This window comes from Callionymus lyra, chromosome 18 (assembly GCF_982586985.1).
Source record: "Callionymus lyra chromosome 18, fCalLyr1.hap1.1, whole genome shotgun sequence".
Lineage (NCBI taxonomy): Eukaryota > Metazoa > Chordata > Actinopteri > Syngnathiformes > Callionymidae > Callionymus > Callionymus lyra.
Window position 1 is genome coordinate 2,680,695 of NC_141835.1, and position 21,229 is coordinate 2,701,923.

The 21,229-nt window shown below is 42.0% G+C and overlaps 2 protein-coding genes across 3 annotated transcripts; one reads left to right on the top strand and one right to left on the bottom strand.

The window, feature by feature from the left end:
- Positions 1-4,094: 4,094 nt before the first annotated feature.
- On the top strand, positions 4,095-9,517 carry col10a1a (collagen, type X, alpha 1a). Of its 2 annotated transcripts, none has more exons than XM_087780070.1 (3): positions 4,095-4,200; positions 4,328-4,468; positions 7,136-9,517. In XM_087780070.1, exons 2-3 carry the CDS (start codon positions 4,339-4,341, stop codon positions 8,962-8,964), a joined length of 1,959 nt encoding a protein of 652 aa, XP_087636196.1. In that variant the 5' UTR covers positions 4,095-4,200; positions 4,328-4,338; the 3' UTR covers positions 8,965-9,517. The 2 variants fall into 2 exon arrangements, with proteins under 2 accessions (XP_087636196.1, XP_087636195.1); XM_087780069.1 differs by having other exon boundaries at positions 4,115-4,200; positions 4,325-4,468.
- A 7,563-nt stretch (positions 9,518-17,080) lies between these two features.
- Positions 17,081-19,398, bottom strand: marcksb (myristoylated alanine-rich protein kinase C substrate b). Its single transcript, XM_087779763.1, has 2 exons — positions 19,081-19,398; positions 17,081-18,367 (listed from the first exon to the last, which is right to left on the bottom strand). The coding sequence occupies exons 1-2, from the start codon at positions 19,168-19,170 to the stop codon at positions 17,810-17,812; spliced, it is 648 nt and encodes a 215-aa protein (XP_087635889.1). The 5' UTR covers positions 19,171-19,398; the 3' UTR covers positions 17,081-17,809.
- Positions 19,399-21,229: the final 1,831 nt, after the last annotated feature.

The window sequence follows — 21,229 nt, forward strand, 5'->3', positions numbered from 1 at the left end:
TCTTCAAAGCAGCATCTTTTTCTCTGTTTTCGTGATCATTTACGTCATTAATTCTCACTCACTCACTTAAAACTATCAATGAAAACATGAAAAAATGAGTGTGAAATAAAGGGAAACGTGTCTTATATTCTAGTTTCTTCAAAGCAGCATCTTTTTCTCTGCTTTCGTGATCATTTACGTCATTAATTCTCACTCACTCACTCAAAACTATCAATGAAAACATGAAAAAAGGAGTGTGAAATAAAGGGAAACGTGTCTTATATTCTAGTTTCTTCAAAGCAGCATCTTTTTCTCTGTTTTCGTGATCATTTACGTCATTAATTCTCACTCACTCACTCAAAACTATCAATGAAAACAGGAAAAAAGGAGTGTGAAATAAAGGTAAACGTGTCTTATATTCTAGTTTCTTCAAAGCAGCATCTTTTTCTCTGTTTTCGTGATCATTTACATCATTAATTCTCACTCACTCACTCAAAACTATCAATGAAAACGTGCGGAATCATGTAAAATAAAGGGAAACGTGTTTATTTATATTGTAGTTTCTTCAAAGCAGCATCTTTTTCTCTGTTTTCGTGATCATTTACATCATTAATTCTCACTCACTCACTCAAAACTATCAATGAAAACATGAAAAAAGGAGTGTGAAATAAAGGGAAACGTGTCTTATATTCTAGTTTCTTCAAAGCAGCATCTTTTTCTCTGTTTTCGTGATCATTTACGTCATTAATTCTCACTCACTCACTCAAAACTATCAATGAAAACATGAAATAAAGGAGTGTGAAATAAAGGGAAACGTGTCTTATATTCTAGTTTCTTCAAAGCAGCATCTTTTTCTCTGTTTTCATGATCATTTACGTCATTAATTCTCACTCACTCACTCAAAACGATCAATGAAAACATGAAAAAAGGAGTGTGAAATAAAGGGAAACGTGTCTTATATTCTAGTTTCTTCAAAGCAGCATCTTTTTCTCTGTTTTCGTGATCATTTACGTCATTAATTCTCACTCAAAACGATCAATGAAAACATGAATAAAGGAGTGTGAAATAAAGGTAAACGTGTCTTATATTCTAGTTTCTTCAAAGCAGCATCTTTTTCTCTGTTTTCATGATCATTTACATCATTAATTCTCAAAACGATCAATGAAAACGTGCGGAATCATGTAAAATAAAGGGAAACGTGTTTAATTTATATTGTAGTTTCTTTAAGCAGCTAGTTTATCAACGACTGCTACGAAGACTTTTGTCGTTCTTTCGATGACCTTCAAAATAAAGTACCTGACATGGTTCACCTCACACAAGTGTTATTTAGTGAAATGATTTGGATTTTATTAAAGTGAACCCCGAGTTGTTGTTGTTGTGCATAAACATACATTTATGCGAATCAAGTGACCGTCAATACTTTAACAAATGAACATCATCATCAAAACTTTGATCGAGACAGGAATGAGTCCAAACTTTTGACTTCTACTGTATGTTTTTCTCGATTTATCATCCAAATATTAAAACAAAAGTATAAATCCTTGTGTAAAACTGCAGTTCAGACGAGTACAATGGTTTTAAATCACTTCATTTTCAGGATTATACGAAGACAAAAGTACTTTATGTGACATCATTTAAACTCTTGCTGTACATCCTACACTTTCTGGTAGTTATTATAGTTATTACTAGTTATTAGTGTTTTTCGTCGCGTGATGTAACTTCTAAACAGTTTCTCCAGATTCACTGTTTCAGTCTGAAGAGTCTTCATTGTCATTATAAACACACACTCTTTGTGTGTTTGTGTCAAGAGTCTCAACAAACATTAGTCGATCGACTCCTTAACTAACTTACACACGACAACATTTATCTCAATTCTCGATCTATTCTGACTTGAAAATATATTTATTATACTTTTCTTTTGTATTTTGTTGTTTATTTGGTCGCACACTGTCACGACACAAGTCTGAGTTTTGTGTGTGTATTAGTTTTTTTGTAAACATTTTACTTTGGTTTCTTACTGATGAATAAAACATACATTACAGCCTCAAATGATTCTGTGCTTTAACCACTTTTCTGACTTTTCTGTTCTGTGCAACGACAACAACAGGAAGTCTAAGTACATAAAGACGGTAAAACTAACAAATGTGTGCGTTTACTTAAGTTACAAAAGGTCCATCATTGGTTTGTTTCTGCTTCTCATCTACGTTTAATTCTAATGTAGTACAAGGATCACACACAATGTTTTCGACGGTTCTCTTGAGGTTTCTGCGTCAAAAAAATGCAAAAATGCATAAATTTCATTTTTCATGAAAATTTAATTCTGTTTTATTTCAACAATTTCTTGTAGTTTTTCTTTAACATGGTTAAGATTCTCAAACTCATAATTGATGCAGATCTGTTGTGTTTTTATCCCTTAAACACTTGTGTTGATGTTTAAACCTTGAGTTTCTCTCATTACAACACGGATTAAAACATCCCGTCGGATGGAAGAACAGATGGAAGAACAAGGGATGAAGGAGGAGAGAATGAATCAATAAGACGTTTGTTTTCTTGTTTTATTTTGAAGGCCAACGTGACGCAAGAACCTCAACATGAAGCAAAGGTGTGAAGATCTTCAGGTGAACTTCCTTCACAGGTCGTTGCCTCGGGTTGGAGTCGCTTTATTTTATGTGGAAGGAGGAGCAGGGCTAGACTCTGACAAGAGTGCCCAGATGGGAGGATAGCACTTTGGAAGATTGCCGATCATTTGGTTTTAATTGACGACAAGATGTCGTTGAATCTTTAATGATATACTTTTGAGAACTCGACCTACGACCTGTGGCCCCGGCTGCAGGTACGACGACCCCGGAGGGGGGGGGGTGCTGGAGACAGAGCATCGCCCAGGCTCCTCGCCACTCGCCAAGACATGTGATTATTTGGGTGTATGTTTCCGATGCGGCTGCTGCAAATGGAGAAATTACAGCCGGAGAATGTCGGCGTAAGCAGAGCAAAGGTGGAGGACGACACTGATGGAGGAAAGACTACATCAGCGCCTCTAATTGTAGGAATCAGCCTCTGATGATGGATATTCTCTGCGGGGACCAAAAATAACGAGTGACCACAAGAGCCCCCCCTGCCCCCCCTCCACACACACACACACCAAACACACACACACACACACACACAGGTCTCTGTGGCTGCAACAGTAAAACCTGCCATCTAGCGTCTGATCCTCTCAACTGCAGCCAATTCATCTTCCAAAGTCCAAATGTCTTTTCCAGTCGCTCCAATTTTAGCTTTATTAGCTGTTTTTTGAAACACGTGCAAAAACAACCGACTTCGCTTCTATAAACCGTCGGCCCCGAAAATAAACGAGAGCAGAAAATGTAACGTTCTATAAATACAAGAACCCGGCGATTGAATCAATTTAAGAAATGAGATTATTTTAAAAAAGGGTCAATTACACAGAAATACCTGCAGAGAAACGAGTCGCAGCTGAGTTTGTGTTGGCAGGAGCTCAGGTGGTCGAGCTTCAGTCGTGGACCTTTGAGGACGAGTCTGGGTTTGGTGCCAATTTAGACCCGGAGGATAAAAACAGACGCAGGAAACCTTGAGATAATAAATCTTTGTGTCTCTTTTTATACGTATTTCATTCTTATATTCTCTAATGAAACGACAAACTTTTCTGATTCCAACTTCTTTTTCCTAAAGAAGAAGATGAATTATTTCACTTCAGACACGTAAACAAGACCTCCAGAGGCATCAATAAAGTTTTTATCTATTTATCTAAAGAAATGGAACTATTTAAACCTACAAAATTAAACAAATACAAATGAACCTCAAACAGAAACTGTAAGAAGTTTAAAATAAACTTTTTTAAGATGATTCTTTCCCAGTATTTTCAGCGTCAAACGTCAAAAACACAGGGATGCGAATCCTTCACTTTCACCAAACATGACTCTTGTTCGGGCCGAAAACAAAAGCGTGATAATCATGTGTCTGAGATGCTGAAGACACGGAGGCTCCTGATGCCACTCGCCCGCCTCTAATTACAGCCTCTGCTGGAGGAGGGCCTTGTTGGTGGGGGCCCTTTTTTTTTAATGATGCCGGGGCCAGATATGGTATAAATACGCTGGCGCTCGCCCTGGAGAGCAGCATATCCACACTTGTGCTCCGACTATTGGGATATACAGGAGCATCGGGACTAGACTGGTGCTGAGGAGATAGTTTCTGTTCTTGCTGGTGAGTTGACTTTATATGTTCATTTAGAAACATTGTTTTAAAGGTTTTAAAACAATGTTTCTGATAGAGAAGGAGTAGTTTCAAGAGTGTGTCCAGGTACCTGATGAGACTTCTTTCTTCTCAGCAGCAGGTTGGAAGATGGACATTCGTGTGGCGAGCATCCTCCTCCTCATGGTGGCGCTGGCGGCCGCTCATGGAAAGGGATACGTGGTGAAGAAGGTGGTGAAGGCCGCCCCGCAGTACCAGCCCTACTCTGTGAAGAGCCAGGGTAAGAAACCACGCTCGAAAACTCGATAAAAGTGTTTAAAAAGTTCAGTTTTTACCTCTTGTTGGTGGAACATGTCTGGACGCTCAGGGAGGCTTTTACTTTGAAAGGGCGGCTGCAGCTTTCCCGGGTTCTGATTGGCTGCAGCCCTTGGGCACAGTGGGCCAATCACATGTGTTGATAGATGCACGTGCGCGTTAAAAGCTCGTTAGCTATTGGTTCTCGTTTCTAGCGTCGCTTCTATTATGCGTTAATATAAATATAATTGAATGCGTCAGTTATTATAAAACTAGTTCAGCGATGAGTTTAGTGGAAGAAATATATAATAAAATATAATCTGTTAAATTTGCTTTAAATTTGTAGTTTCTTTACTTTTGATAAAAAATTAAATAAAAAAATACAAATATTACTCGCAGTTATGTTACCTTGACAATACTTTTTTTTGTACTTCATAAATTCATGTAGAGGGTTAAAAAAAAAAAGTTTTAGCTGTTTATGTAGCTTTCAAAATATTCTGTACTTGAGAGATTTATGTCCATAAAAAAATGAAAGAGTTTTTTATCAGTTAGTGTAACTTATATTCTGTACTTCATGATATTCATGTCAAGGGAATGAGAAAATGGTAAGAAACACGAAAAATACTACAGTTATTAGCTGTTAAATTAGCTTGTCGGTCTTCTGTGCTTCAGATATTCATGTTGAGGATAATAAAAATGAAAAATATTGAAGTTATTAGCTGTTAAATTAGCTTGAAAATCTTCCGTACTGTAGATTTCCATGTCTAGGGTAAGAAACACGAAAATAATAAAGTTATCAGCTGTTAAATTAGCTTTAAAATGTTCTTTGCTTTAGATTTCCATGTCTAGGGTAAGAAACACGAAAATAATAAAGTTTTCAACTGTCAATTTATCTTAAAATCTTCCGTACTGTAGATTTCCATGTCTAGGGTAAGAAACACGAAAAATAATAAAGTAATCAGCTGTTAAATTAGCTTTAAAATGTTCTTTACTTTAGATTTCCATGTCTAGGGTAAGAAACACGAAAAATAATAAAGTTATCAGCTGCTAAATTAGCTTTAAAATGTTCTTTACTTTAGATTTCCTTGTCTAGGGTAAGAAACACAAAAAATAATAAAGTTATCAGCTGTCAATTTATCTTAAAATCTTCCGTACTGTAGATTTCCATGTCTAGGGTAAGAAACACGAACAATAATAAAGTTATCAGCTGTTAAATTAGCTTTAAAATGTTCTTTACTTTAGATTTCCTTGTCAAGGGTAAGAAACACGAAAAATAATAAAGTTATCAGCTGTTAAATTAGCTTTAAAATGTTCTGTACTTCAGATTAAAATATAGATGGTAAGAAAAATGGTAAGAACAGTGAAAACTATCTCAGTTATTTGTTACTTTCTGCTTGAAAACCTCCTGAACTTTAGATGTTCATGTCGAAGGTACAGAAGTCCGTGCGGCTCTCAAACATGCTTGTAATTTGGCAGGACTGGAAATCAAACCTGCAAACTCGCAGCGATTTATTTTGGAAAGTAGCTGTTAGTGAATTATTTTGAGTGTGACACTGACAATTAGGGTCCAGTCGCCCAACAGTGCGGTCGGCCAGGGTGTGCCGGCGAGGCTGAAGTAGAAACATGTGTTGCAGCAGATGCAGCTCATGAGCTCGTTCTTGCCTCGACACAAACCACCACATCAAGGCTGCAGTTAAAACACAACTCCTGCTCCTTCAGCTCAAACATGACTCGACCTCAGACCTGCTGCGGCTGTGAAACAACAACAAAGAGTTTCATTAAAGAATTATCTGCTGCATCATAAAGACATATTTAGAACTTTTAATGAAGAAAACTATTATTAAATAAGTCTGATTTGAAGTTAGAGACACACACACACACTCTCTCTCTCACACACACAGACACACACACACACTCTCTCACACACACAGACACACACACTCTCTCCCACACAAAAACACAAACACACTCTCTCTCACACACACAAACACACACACTCTCTCTCACACACACAAACACACACACTCTCTCCCACACACACAAACACACACACAAAAACACAAACACACTCTCTCTCACACACACAAACACACACACTCTCTCCCACACACACAAACACACACACTCTCTCCCACACACACAAACACACACACTCTCTCCCACACAAAAACACAAACACACTCTCTCCCACACACACAAACACACACACTCTCTCCCACACACACAAACACACACACTCTCTCACACAAAAACGCAAACACACTCTCTCACACACAAACACACACACTCTCTCCCACACAAAAACACACACACACTCTCTCCCACACACACAAACACACACACTCTCTCCCACACACACAAACACACTCTCTCTCACACACACAAACACACACACTCTCTCCCACACACAAACACACACACATACTCACGCACACTCACAGACACACACACACACTCTCTCTCCGACACAAACAAACACACACACACACAAGTATAGTTGTGTGATCTGTACTTAAACTAGTTCTAAAAGTTTGGTTAATTGTCTCTGAATCTTCTTGAAGGTTTTAACCTCAAGTGATCAGTTGAAGCAGAAGCTCAACTTTGAGGCTCTTGTTTGTTGTGATGACACTGAAGGTTCTTTGCTTCTTCACAGTGGTGGCAGGAGAGCCTGGTCCTCAAGGTGAGCCTGGCCCAGAGGGTCCCGCTGGCCCCCCTGGTCCCCCCGGTGAGAGTGCATCAGGTGAAACTGGACCTGAAGGACCTGCCGGTCCTCCAGGAGCACCTGGACGCTCCATTGCTGGAAAACCCGGTTCCCCAGGAGGTCCTGGAAAACCCGGTGCTCATGGACAACCCGGCGAGAAGGGAGACTCTGGAGCACCTGGATCTCAAGGACCAAGAGGAGCTCCTGGATCTTCTGGAAGCCCTGGACCTGCTGGACTCTCTGCTACAGGCAAACCTGGACCTTCTGGCCTTCCTGGTGCAATGGGACCAAGGGGAGAGTCTGGTCTGAAAGGACATCCAGGTATTCCAGGCATCCCAGGTGCTAAGGGAGATAGAGGGGTGGGATCTCCCGGACCACAGGGTGAGACTGGATCAGATGGAGCAGAGGGACCACAAGGTCCACAGGGTGAGGCTGGAGTTGGAAAGCCAGGTAGAACAGGTGCGCCAGGTGAGGCAGGAAAGTCAGGTTCTCCAGGTAGAGATGGTGCACCTGGTGCAATGGGACCACAGGGACCCAAAGGACATACTGGTGCCCCTGGTGTAGGTACTTCAGGAAAGCCAGGTGAGAACGGTGCCCCAGGTATGCCAGGATCAGCTGGTCCTAAAGGCCACCAGGGTCCAGCTGGTGCCACTGGAGCCCCAGGAGTTCCCGGATATGGAAAACCTGGTGCAAACGGAGAGAAGGGTGAGAGGGGAGCAACTGGTAGCACAGGAGCAACAGGTTCTAAGGGAGAGCAGGGTCCTACAGGATACACTGGTGCCACTGGCTCCACTGGCTCCACTGGTCCAGCTGGACCTCAGGGATCAAGAGGTTTCCCCGGAGAGCCTGGTGCCGTTGGCTCTAAGGGTGACTCTGGTCCATCAGGACCCCAGGGATCAAAGGGAAACAAGGGTGATCAGGGAGCACAGGGATTCCAAGGTAAACAGGGTTACCCAGGTGCTGCAGGTCCCGCTGGAGCCAGAGGAGCCACTGGAGCAACTGGTGACAAAGGCCACATGGGTGCCCCAGGCACCCCAGGGGCTCCAGGAATTCCAGGCCCTGCTGGACCTAAAGGTCACCCAGGTCGTGCTGGTGAGACCGGTGGCACAGGTGCTGATGGTGCTTCAGGACAAAGAGGACCAGCTGGTCCTCAAGGCCCCTCAGGTACTCCTGGTCTTAAAGGACATCCAGGTCTTACTGGAGCTCCTGGCCCTGCTGGTCTGGCCGCTAAAGGTATTCCTGGCCCCCAAGGTCCCCCTGGCCTTCCAGGTGATAACGGTGCTGATGGATCAGAAGGTCCAGAAGGTCCTCCTGGTCCCCCTGGTCCTCCTGGTGAGGTTGTCTTTGAGAAAGGTATGGGAATGGGTGAGGTCATGGTCAAGTCCCCCATGTCTGCCTTTACCGCCTCTCTGGCCACTCCTTACCCTGCTTCTGGCACTCCCATCCGGTTCGATCAGATCGTGTACAACGCTGAGAACCACTATGACCCCGAGTCCGGCATCTTTACCTGCCAGATTCCAGGAGTCTATTACTTCTCCTACAGCATCCACGTGAACGGCGCTCACGCTCTGGTGGCTCTGTACAAGAACGGCCAGCCCGTCATGTTCACCTACGACGAGTACAACAAGGGCTTCCTGGACCAGATGTCCGGCAGCGCCGTCCTCCTGCTCGACGAGCACGACACAGTCTACGTCCAGATCCCCGATGAGGAAGCTAATGGCGTCTTCGCCGCGGAGAATGTCCACTGCTCCTTCTCTGGGTTCCTCATCGCTTCAACGTGATACGTTGACTCCTTAGTTTCCAAATAAACCAACCCAATAAATTTGCCGACTATTTTGATACCGGAATAAAACTCCCTGCTCTTTTTCCCTAGAAGTCAATCCGCAGGCAGTTCTCTTCTTTGAGAAATAGCAGCATCTTGACTTGAATCTTACAAGAACCAGGTGCTGAGAAGAAGGGAATCTAATTTATGCAAACAGGTGATCAGGGACGGGGACTTCACGATTTGACCAGTGAGCTTTTTTGAAACAGACAACATGTGAACCTGAGGCGTTACATCTGTTTTGACTTTCTTTTCTTTTCTTCAACTGGTGATCCTTCATTTTATGTTTGTCTGTTTTGTTTTGTACATCATTGTTTTTTTTGGTTTGGGTGGCCTTGACTCAAAGAACTCCAATGCTTTCTGTGCAACACGTCGGAAGTGTCGTCCTCGTATGTGACTTGAATATTGTGAAGGTGTAGCAGTCAAATTGACTGTCCAACGACCAACATACTGTCATGCAAACACAAATGTAATGTCCCTGAACATGACTTAATAAATGATGTCTAAACTGATACTTCGGACTTTGGAGTCGTTTTTTTTTTCCCCCTGAAGACACTTTCTTGGTGCCTCTGTCTTGAAGGTCTCTGGTTCAATTCCCACCTTGAATTAGCTCTTGGTTTGGAAAGAGGGGTCTTTAGCTAAGTCTGGATTGTCAGGAGGTTTGAGTGCTAGTCTTGATGGGGGGTAAACATATCCAGGGTTGACCAGCTTCATGAAACGATACCAGGATCTTCAGGTACAATGTTGTCCTGGTTGTCCTTTGTCAAAAAAAAGGTACTTCAAGATACAAACAACAGTAAAACATCCACTATCAGTTGTGAAACAGTTTCTTTCATCCTTCATGTTCTGGACTATTCTGTGTTTTTTGGTTTCTCTTCCTGCAAATGTGCAAGGAATCATGGGAGATTTCTCACACTGGCCCATTCAATAGCATTAGAAAAAAAACTCCAGTTCTTGTTAAACAGACGTCATTAAAAGCCTGTTGGACATATTGAACTTTAAATAGTAGAAATTAGAAACAATCAAAAAAACAGTTATTATAAAACATACCACAAACATATGGAGTTTCATTTGTGGCGATGTTTAAAGTGGTTAAAGGCATAAAAGTGTTGGACAAGATAGTGTCTCTGAAAGATGTCGAGGAGATGTCGTTGATATACTGTGTACATTTACATCCGAACCCATTTCTTGGTTGATCAACAAGACTTTAGGATGCAAAAGCAAAGATGGTGGTTTGGTCGAGAGGCCCGGGGTGGCAGACAGGAAGCTGGTGGAGGCCGACGACCGGCGACCATGAGAGGTGACGACTGTGGGAGGGTGAGACAGGACAGGAAGACTTCCTCCCGCAAGCCACACTCCAAAATATCATCCTCTGTTTACCTTCGGAGGACGACACGCTCGCGTCTGGACGCAGGAACGAGTCTGAAGTGCGAATAAATGAGCCGTGAAGAACCGAGCGTGAGACGCCAAGTCCAGAACCAAAAGTAGCAACGAATGCCTCAACGCCCCGACCGAGACGGACGCGACAGGAATAGAAATATTATGTGTAAAACACGCCCGTCTGGCGGTGGCCGGAGCGAAGGTTAAAGTTGGAGCGGAGGAAGTGCAGGGTCTGAAAGCAGCGGCTGTGGAGAAACACCAGCACCCTGTGCTACGACACTCCTGCGACGCCTCTGTCGGGTTTATCCAAACACGTCCTGTTGACTCGCCATCGTCGAGTTGATCCAGGAGTCGTAATTGAGTTGTCGTCACAATGTTGTGTTGAGGTTACTCTTGATATGTGATCCGAGCTTTAACACACTTTTATTCGTGCTTTTCCTTGATTCTCTGAGAGTCTTGTGTTTGTCTCAGTGTTATCTTGACCTTTTAAATATTTATTTTATTTAGTATTATTTTGATTGTTTAAGCGCTTTGTGACCCTGGTCTGGAAAAGCTCTCTATAAATACAAATTACTTACTTACTTTTAAATAAAACCACTAGAAAATAATGATTTACTAAAATATCACATTTGATAATATGACATAATTTATCTTATTTTTGATATTGTCTGTAACAATTGCTCTCATTTTCAACAATCACGACACACTAAACTGAAAACAACACAACAAATAACACTGTTTGGCGTTTAATATTTCACAGCGTTGCAGTGACACTTTTCTGACAGGCGGGGGCGCCAGAAACAATATTGTATAAAGTAAGTAAGTAAGTCATTTTTATTTATATAGCGCCTTTCCAGACCAGGGTCACAAAGCGCTTAAACAATCAACACTGTACGATGTTGTTGATCAACTCGTTAGTTTTTAAAGGAGACACACAACACCGCTAACAGCCATTAGGGATTCCAAAAAAACTCCTTTTTATTCTCTCCCGATCTCCCCACACACCTGCAACCATCTCAACAGTACAGTACACCCAAGTGGTCATCAGGTGCTACTACAAAAACAATATTCAATAAAGTATATACTTTAAGGTCAAGATAAAACTGATAACACAACAGGAGTTCCAGAAAATCAAGGAAAAGCCTGAACAAATAGAAACGTCTTAAGATGTTTCTTGAAGGAGTCAGTAGACTCCATCAAACACAGATGTTTCTTGAAGGAGTCAGTAGATCATCAAACACAGATGTTTCTTGAAGGAGTCAGTAGATCATCAAACACAGATGTTTCTTGAAGGAGTCAGTAGATCATCAAACACAGATGTTTCTTGAAGGAGTCAGTAGATCATCAAACACAGATGTTTCTTGAAGGAGTCAGTAGATCAACAAACACAGATGTTTCTTGAAGGAGTCAGTAGATCATCAAACACAGATGTTTCTTGAAGGAGTCAGTAGATCATCAAACACAGATGTTTCTTGAAGGAGTCAGTAGATCATCAAACACAGATGTTTCTTGAAGGAGTCAGTAGATCATCAAACACAGATGTTTCTTGAAGGAATCAGTAGATCATCAAACACAGATGTTTCTTGAAGGAATCAGTAGATCATCAAACACAGATGTTTCTTGAAGGAGTCAGTAGATCATCAAACACAGAGATGTTTCTTGAAGGAGTCAGTAGATCATCAAACACAGATGTTTCTTGAAGGAGTCAGTAGATCATCAAACACAGATGTTTCTTGAAGGAGTCAGTAGATCATCAAACACACATGTTTCTTGAAGGAGTCAGTAGATCATCAAACACAGATGTTTCTTGAAGGAGTCAGTAGATCATCAAACACAGATGTTTCTTGAAGGAGTCAGTAGATCATCAAACACAGATGTTTCTTAAAGGAGTCAGTAGATCATCAAACACAGATGTTTCTTGAAGGAGTCAGTAGATCATCAAACACAGATGTTTCTTGAAGGAGTCAGTAGATCATCAAACACAGATGTTTCTTGAAGGAGTCAGTAGATCATCAAACACAGATGTTTCTTGAAGGAGTCAGTAGATCATCAAACACAGATGTTTCTTGAAGGAGTCAGTAGATCATCAAACACAGATGTTTCTTGAAGGAGTCAGTAGATCATCAAACACAGATGTTTCTTGAAGGAGTCAGTAGATCATCAAACACAGATGTTTCTTGAAGGAGTCAGTAGATCATCAAACACAGATGTTTCTTGAAGGAGTCAGTAGATCATCAAACACAGATGTTTCTTAAAGGAGTCAGTAGATCATCAAACACAGATGTTTCTTGAAGGAGTCAGTAGATCATCAAACACAGATGTTTCTTAAAGGAGTCAGTAGATCATCAAACACAGAGATGTTTCTTGAAGGAGTCAGTAGATCATCAAACACAGATGTTTCTTGAAGGAGTCAGTAGATCATCAAACACAGATGTTTCTTGAAGGAGTCAGTAGATCATCAAACACAGAGATGTTTCTTGAAGGAGTCAGTAGATCATCAAACACAGATGTTTCTTGAAGGAGTCAGTAGATCATCAAACACAGATGTTTCTTGAAGGAGTCAGTAGATCATCAAACACAGATGTTTCTTGAAGGAGTCAGTAGATCATCAAACACAGATGTTTCTTGAAGGAGTCAGTAGATCATCAAACACAGATGTTTCTTGAAGGAGTCAGTAGATCATCAAACACAGATGTTTCTTGAAGGAGTCAGTAGATCATCAAACACAGATGTTTCTTGAAGGAGTCAGTAGATCATCAAACACACATGTTTCTTGAAGGAGTCAGTAGATCATCAAACACAGATGTTTCTTGAAGGAGTCAGTAGATCATCAAACACAGATGTTTCTTGAAGGAGTCAGTAGATCATCAAACACAGATGTTTCTTGAAGGAGTCAGTAGATCATCAAACACAGATGTTTCTTGAAGGAGTCAGTAGATCATCAAACACACATGTTTCTTGAAGGAGTCAGTAGATCATCAAACACAGATGTTTCTTGAAGGAGTCAGTAGATCATCAAACACAGATGTTTCTTGAAGGAGTCAGTAGATCATCAAACACAGATGTTTCTTGAAGGAGTCAGTAGATCATCAAACACAGATGTTTCTTGAAGGAGTCAGTAGATCATCAAACACAGATGTTTCTTGAAGGAGTCAGTAGATCATCAAACACTGATGTTTCTTGAAGGAGTCAGTAGATCATCAAACACAGATGTTTCTTGAAGGAGTCAGTAGATCATCAAACACAGAGATGTTTCTTGAAGGAGTCAGTAGATCATCAAACACAGATGTTTCTTGAAGGAGTCAGTAGATCATCAAACACAGATTTTTCTTGAAGGAGTCAGTAGATCATCAAACACAGATTTTTCTTGAAGGAGTCAGTAGATCATCAAACACAGATGTTTCTTGAAGGAGTCAGTAGATCATCAAACACAGATGTTTCTTGAAGGAGTCAGTAGATCATCAAACACTGATGTTTCTTGAAGGAGTCAGTAGATCATCAAACACAGATGTTTCTTGAAGGAGTCAGTAGATCATCAAACACAGATGTTTCTTGAAGGAGTCAGTAGATCATCAAACACAGATGTTTCTTGAAGGAGTCAGTAGATCATCAAACACAGATGTTTCTTGAAGGAGTCAGTAGATCATCAAACACAGAGATGTTTCCTGAAGGAGTCAGTAGATCATCAAACACAGATGTTTCTTGAAGGAGTCAGTAGATCATCAAACACAGATGTTTCTTGAAGGAGTCAGTAGATCATCAAACACAGATTTTTCTTGAAGGAGTCAGTAGATCATCAAACACAGATGTTTCTTGAAGGAGTCAGTAGATCATCAAACACAGATGTTTCTTGAAGGAGTCAGTAGATCATCAAACACAGATGTTTCTTGAAGGAGTCAGTAGATCATCAAACACAGATGTTTCTTGAAGGAGTCAGTAGATCATCAAACACAGATGTTTCTTGAAGGAGTCAGTAGATCATCAAACACAGATGTTTCTTGAAGGAGTCAGTAGATCATCAAACACAGATGTTTCTTGAAGGAGTCAGTAGATCATCAAACACAGAGATGTTTCTTGAAGGAGTCAGTAGATCATCAAACACAGATGTTTCTTGAAGGAGTCAGTAGATCATCAAACACAGATGTTTCTTGAAGGAGTCAGTAGATCATCAAACACAGATTTTTCTTGAAGGAGTCAGTAGATCATCAAACACAGATGTTTCTTGAAGGAGTCAGTAGATCATCAAACACAGATGTTTCTTGAAGGAGTCAGTAGATCATCAAACACTGATGTTTCTTGAAGGAGTCAGTAGATCATCAAACACAGATGTTTCTTGAAGGAGTCAGTAGATCATCAAACACAGATGTTTCTTGAAGGAGTCAGTAGATCATCAAACACAGATGTTTCTTGAAGGAGTCAGTAGATCATCAAACACAGATGTTTCTTGAAGGAGTCAGTAGATCATCAAACACAGATGTTTCTTGAAGGAGTCAGTAGATCATCAAACACAGAGATGTTTCTTGAAGGAGTCAGTAGATCATCAAACACAGATGTTTCTTGAAGGAGTCAGTAGATCATCAAACACAGATTTTTCTTGAAGGAGTCAGTAGATCATCAAACACAGATTTTTCTTGAAGGAGTCAGTAGATCATCAAACACAGATGTTTCTTGAAGGAGTCAGTAGATCATCAAACACAGATGTTTCTTGAAGGAGTCAGTAGATCATCAAACACAGATGTTTCTTGAAGGAGTCAGTAGATCATCAAATACAGATGTTTCTTGAAGGAGTCAGTAGATCATCAAACACAGAGATGTTTCTTGAAGGAGTCAGTAGATCATCAAACACAGATGTTTCTTGAAGGAGTCAGTAGATCATCAAACACAGATGTTTCTTGAAGGAGTCAGTAGATCATCAAACACACATGTTTCTTGAAGGAGTCAGTAGATCCTTCAAGCGCAAAGAGATATTGTCTCTTACATCTCCTTAGATATCTTTTTTTTTTGCTGATTCAGTAAAAATATCATTGAAATATATTTATTTTACTATAAACATTTAAAACTTTTTCATCAGTTGAATCCAATAATACATTTTAAAAGACTTTATTTTGAACATATATTGGAGGATCAGACGAACTATGAGGTGTTGAGCATGAAACACACATTTATCGAGCAGGAACACAAACAAATGTGTGTTTTGATGAACATTAAACATTAAACTTGTGTCTCCAAAAACACAATTTGATTAAATCTCTCACCAGGAAACGAGACTACAATAAAAACAGCTTCACGAGATGATAGTGAGACTTTATTTTTATTGTTATGAAACCTTATCAAGCTCATGTGTTGAATCAAACGAGAGACAATCTCACGCCTGTTTGTTCTCAGCGTTTACGAGACAAACTCTGCACCTGATGTCATTTATTAACTTTATTATCTCCCGTGAGAACCGTTTCTTTAGCTGCGTGACGTCATCGATCACTTTGATGCCGCAATAAACCAAACATACGCTCGTTTGTGTCGTGAAGAGATGATTGAGGAACTAAAAAAATATAATTTCAACTTTTGATTTTATGTTTTGCCTCCTGTTAGATTCAAGTTTTAAATCAAATCGTTTAGGTTGAAAGTACATTAAGATCTTTAGAAAAACTATAAAATATTCTATATTTAATCTTTATATTACAACACTTTTTTAGGAAACTGTTGTCACAACATGATCTGGATCTTATAATCCATGTGTTTGTGTCGTTTACACTATTGTAACAGTTTATTTTCATGTCCAAGAAGGATCTTCTCGCCTGCAGTTCATACTAAACTCTGCAGCCAGAATTCTGAGCCGCTCTAGTAGAAGAACTCACATTTCTCCTTCAAACTCTTCACTGGCCGCTCTAGTAGAAGAACTCACATTTCTCCTTCAAACTCTTCACTGGCTGCTCTAGTAGAAGAACTCACATTTCTCCTTCAAACTCTTCACTGGCTGCTCTAGTAGAAGAACTCACATTTCTCCTTCAAACTCTTCACTGGCTGCTCTAGTAGAAGAACTCACATTTCTCCGATTCTTGAACAGACTGTGTTTGTCTCTGTGTCGTCTCGACCTTTTAAAGTATATCTTTTATTGAGAATTGGTTTGATTGTTCAAGCGCTTTGTGACCCTGGTCTGGAAAAGCTCTACAAATATAACTTATGTTAATTGACTAATGTTATTGATTCACTGAAAAAAATGAAAGTTTTATTTCAAGTATAAACTCTCTAAACAGAAATCATTCACGTCACAAGTCTAGAAAAACTCATGTTTTAATACGAGACTATAGTTGCTCATAAACGGTAAAAAAAAAAAAAAAGGGGGCGATAGAAAAATGTTATTCTCGTTTTTAGAAACAATTACTTTATATTTTTTAACCATAAACAGGTTATGAGCTTCATTTATGTCTGAACCCCTAAGAAAATGACTTAAAAGATTGTTTAAAAAAAGAAAGTTGTTCGAGTTTTCGCTGTGAATAATATTTTTAAAGGGTTCGTTTACAATTTCTCGTTATTTTAAATTAAAATGTTCAAGGTTTAGTTTTAATAAATATAAAGTATATGAGCGTCCAACTGGCGGGAGAAAAGAAGTCGATGCAGTCATTCCGTCGTCCGCCGCACGAGGGAGCTGCAGGTCGAGAGGTGCGTGTGACGAACAAGAAAAAAAGCCCAACATCTGCCAATTCACACTTTTATTCTGGTCAGTGCTCACAGGAAGTAAACAACACTTGTAGTCAAAGTTACGTGTCGTTATGTACAAAAAGATGCAACAACTCGCCGAACTACACATGAAGTGGTTTGTTTTTGTTTCCGTCATCACAGCTTGATCGACACTTTAAAACATCTCCCAATTTTATTCAATCTTACAAATGGTGAAAAAACAAGAAAACTTCATTTACAATGTCTGTTAAAAACGTCATGTCATAAAACCAGTCGTATTATCAAAGTCTATACAACGTGCAGGACTAGAGACTTGTCGAGTGGGAGGAGCTAAGGTGGCGTTGGGTCGCCTCTAAACATCTACTTCAGGAATGTCGTGTCGAGCCTGTAAACAACCGTGCGGCGGCGTCTGGACGAGGCTCCGCCTCCACGCGGCGGCGTCCGAGCACAGCTTGAGCTGCTACATCCAAATACTTCAATTAAATATGTCATCAACACAGTCGTGGTTCATGTAGAAAAGAAAACCATTCGCTCGCGCACTCACTCGTTCACAAACTCTCGCTCGACGCGGCGGCGAGGGGGGGGGCGGCGGCGAGGGAGGGGGGGCGGCGCCGCTCGCTGCCGTCATCACGCATGAGATGTTGCAAAAATAGTAAACAAAACAAAAACAAAACAAATCCCTGGTTTTAGACAAAGTCCTCGTTCCTTCAGTCGAATCCTTCTGGTGGGGTCGGGGGTCAGCAGGGCTACTCGGCGGCGGCGGCGGCGTCCGGGGCGACCTCTGGACTGGCCGCGGGCTCGGCGGGTGTCGCCGCCTCGGCCGCCTTCTCTTCTCCGCCCGCCGCCGCCTCCTCCTCCTTCACCTCCTCCTCCGGCTTGGGCTCCTCGGCCGGAGCCTCCTTGGCGACCTCCTCGCTGGCCTCGACCGGCTTCGCCTCCTCCTCGCCCGCCGGCGCCGCCTCGCCCTCGACCTTCTCGCCCTCCTCCTCGGCCGCCGCCTCCTCAGACTCCTTCTTGGCCTTCTTGAAGGAGAAGCCGCTGAGCTTGAAGGACGGTTTCTTGAAGGAGAAGCGCTTCTTCTTCTGCTTCTCCTCGCTGGTGGACGCGGCGACCTCCTCCTTGGCCTCGCCGTTGGCGGCGGCGGCGACCTCCTTCTCGCCGTTGGCCTCGACCTCCTCTACCTTCTCGCCGTTCTCTTTGGGGGCCTCCTCGGTGGGGGTGCTGCCGTTGGCCTGGACCTCGGCCTTGTTGGCCTCCTCGGCCGCCGGGGACGCGTCTCCGTTGGTCTTGGCGTGACCGTTCTCCTGGAGACGTGAAGCAAACATCAAGCATGACGACGGGAGCCAATGAGGAGCCCAGGAGCCGCAGCAACATCTGTTACTAGGAGAGTGACGACACTCTAGTAGGCCGGGCCGGCAGTACCGCGGATGGGCCGCTAGGGGGCCGGAGAATTTTGGGGGAAAACGATTTATTTCGCGATAAACGCGGAGAAGAAGATAAAACCGCAGAAAATCATTGAGATTAAAAAACGCTTCTGAGGTTTTCATCCATTCACGAGCGAATAACGGAGGTTTTAACCCCCGGCGCGAGGGATCTGCTTGAATCTGGCAACAAAGGCGTGGTGGCTTCTAAGATGGCCATGAGCCGGAGACCCCAAAAAAAACGCCGGATTTCGGGGGAAAGAAAAACACGCGGTTTTCACCTTAAAACCTTAAGCCGCACGAAAGTCACGCACAAAAACACATAAAATAGTTTCTATATTTATCTAAAGTGATTTAATATTTTATGGAAAACGTGTTAAAACAGCAGCAGCGCGAGAAGAAGCAACAAAGAAGGGATGAAGGAGGTGAAGGAGAGGAACAGAGAAGGACGAGAGGAAAAGAGGGGGCACGCGTTCTTGGAAACACTTTCGCTGGACGCCGGTGAGCGTGAGCTCCACACGCACCTCGCCATTGAGCAACACATTGTCGTTGAACGCGCACGAAAGTGAACCAACGTGAGTCCAGGTGTGTCTCACCTGTCCGTTCGTCTTCGCCGCTGCAGCCTCGACCGGCTTGTCCACCGCCGCCGCCTCGGTCCCGGCGCTCTTGGAGATCTGGGATCCCATGCTTCTTCTTCTGGTCCAACAAAGGAACCCGACGAGGTCTGAACAAAGAGCGCACGCGCGTTCGCTTCTCCCGCAGAAGTGACCCTGACTCTCACGGAAGCTCGTGCTCGAACCCGCGCGCTGACCACAGACAAGCGGGAGGTTTGCGGAGAAAAATGAGCCAAAAGAGGAGAAATCTGGCGATTTTTTTCCGGAGGAGTTGGAAAGAGAGGAACGAGATGCGGGAGAACAACGCCCCAGACCGCTGATGAATGGGCGCCCGGGCCGTGACGTCAGCAGCCCCCCGGCTCCGCCAATCAGGGGGCAGGAGGGCGGGGGGTCAGGGGTGGACAATAGAGGGAGACAATGTTCGAACCTCAAACATCATGAGGAGATACAATATGTTGGAACCTCAAACATCATGAGGAGACAACAACATGAACCTCAAACATCATGAGGAGACAACAACATGAACCTCAATCATCATGAGGAGACAACAACATGAACCTCAAACATCATGAGGAGACAACAACATGAACCTCAAACATCATGAGGAGAAACAACATGTTAGAACCTCAAACATCATGAGGAGACAACAACATGAACCTCAAACATCATGTGGAGACAACAACATGAACCTCAAACATCATGAGGAGACAACAACATGAACCTCAAACATCATGTGGAGACAACAACATGAACCTCAAACATCATGAGGAGACAACAACATGAACCTCAAACATCATGAGGAGAAACAACATGTTAGAACCTCAAACATCATGAGGAGAAACAACATGTTAGAACCTCAAACATCATGAGGAGAAACAACATGAACCTCAAACATCATGAGGAGACAACAACATGGACCTCAAACATCATGAGGAGACACAACATGAACCTCAAACATCATGAGGAGACAACAACATGAACCTCAAACATCATGAGGAGACAACAACATGAACCTCAAACATCATGAGGAGACAACAACATGAACCTCAAACATCATGAGGAGACAACAACATGAACCTCAAACATCATGAGGAGACAACAACATGAACCTCAAACATCATGAGGAGACAACAACATGAACCTCAAACATCATGAGGAGACAACAACATGGACCTCAAACATCATGAGGAGACAACAACATGTTAGAACCTCAAACATCATGAGGAGACAACAACTTGAACCTCAAACATCATGAGGAGACAACAACATGAACCTCAAACATCATGAGGAGACAACAACATGGACCTCAAACATCATGAGTAGACAACAACATGTTAGAACCTCAAACATCATGAGGAGACAACAACATGAACCTCAAACATCATGAGGAGACACAACATGAACCTCAAACATCATGAGGAGACAACAACATGAACCTCAAACATCATGAGGAGACACAACATGAACCTCAAACATCATGAGGAGACACAACATGAACCTCAAACATCATGAGGAGACAACAACATGAACCTCAAACATCATGAGTAGACAACAACATGTTAGAACCTCAAACATCATGAGGAGACAACAACATGAACCTCAAACATCATGAGGAGACAACAACATGAACCTCAAACATCATGAGGAGAAACAACATGTTAGAACCTCAAACATCATGAGGAGAAACAACATGTTAGAACCTCAAACATCATGAGGAGAAACAACATGTTAGAACCTCAAACATCATGAGGAGAAACAACATGAACCTCAAACATCATGAGGAGACAACAACATGGACCTCAAACATCATGAGGAGACACAACATGAACCTCAAACATCATGAGGAGACAACAACATGAACCTCAAACATCATGAGGAGACAACAACATGAACCTCAAACATCATGAGGAGACAACAACATGAACCTCAAACATCATGAGGAGACAACAACATGAACCTCAAACATCATGAGGAGACAACAACATGAACCTCAAACATCATGAGGAGACAACAACATGAACCTCAAACATCATGAGGAGACAACAACATGGACCTCAAACATCATGAGGAGACAACAACATGTTAGAACCTCAAACATCATGAGGAGACAACAACTTGAACCTCAAACATC

Coding starts and splice junctions, on each gene's coding strand:
- col10a1a (XM_087780070.1), top strand. CDS start 4,339: ATGGACATTCGTGTGGCGAGCATCCTCCTCCTCATGGTGGCGCTGGCG. Junction 4,469..7,135: donor CTACTCTGTGAAGAGCCAGG/GTAAGAAACCAC, acceptor GCTTCTTCACAG/TGGTGGCAGGAGAGCCTGGT.
- marcksb (XM_087779763.1), bottom strand. CDS start 19,170: ATGGGATCCCAGATCTCCAAGAGCGCCGGGACCGAGGCGGCGGCGGTG. Junction 18,368..19,080: donor CGGCGAAGACGAACGGACAG/GTGAGACACACC, acceptor TCACGTCTCCAG/GAGAACGGTCACGCCAAGAC.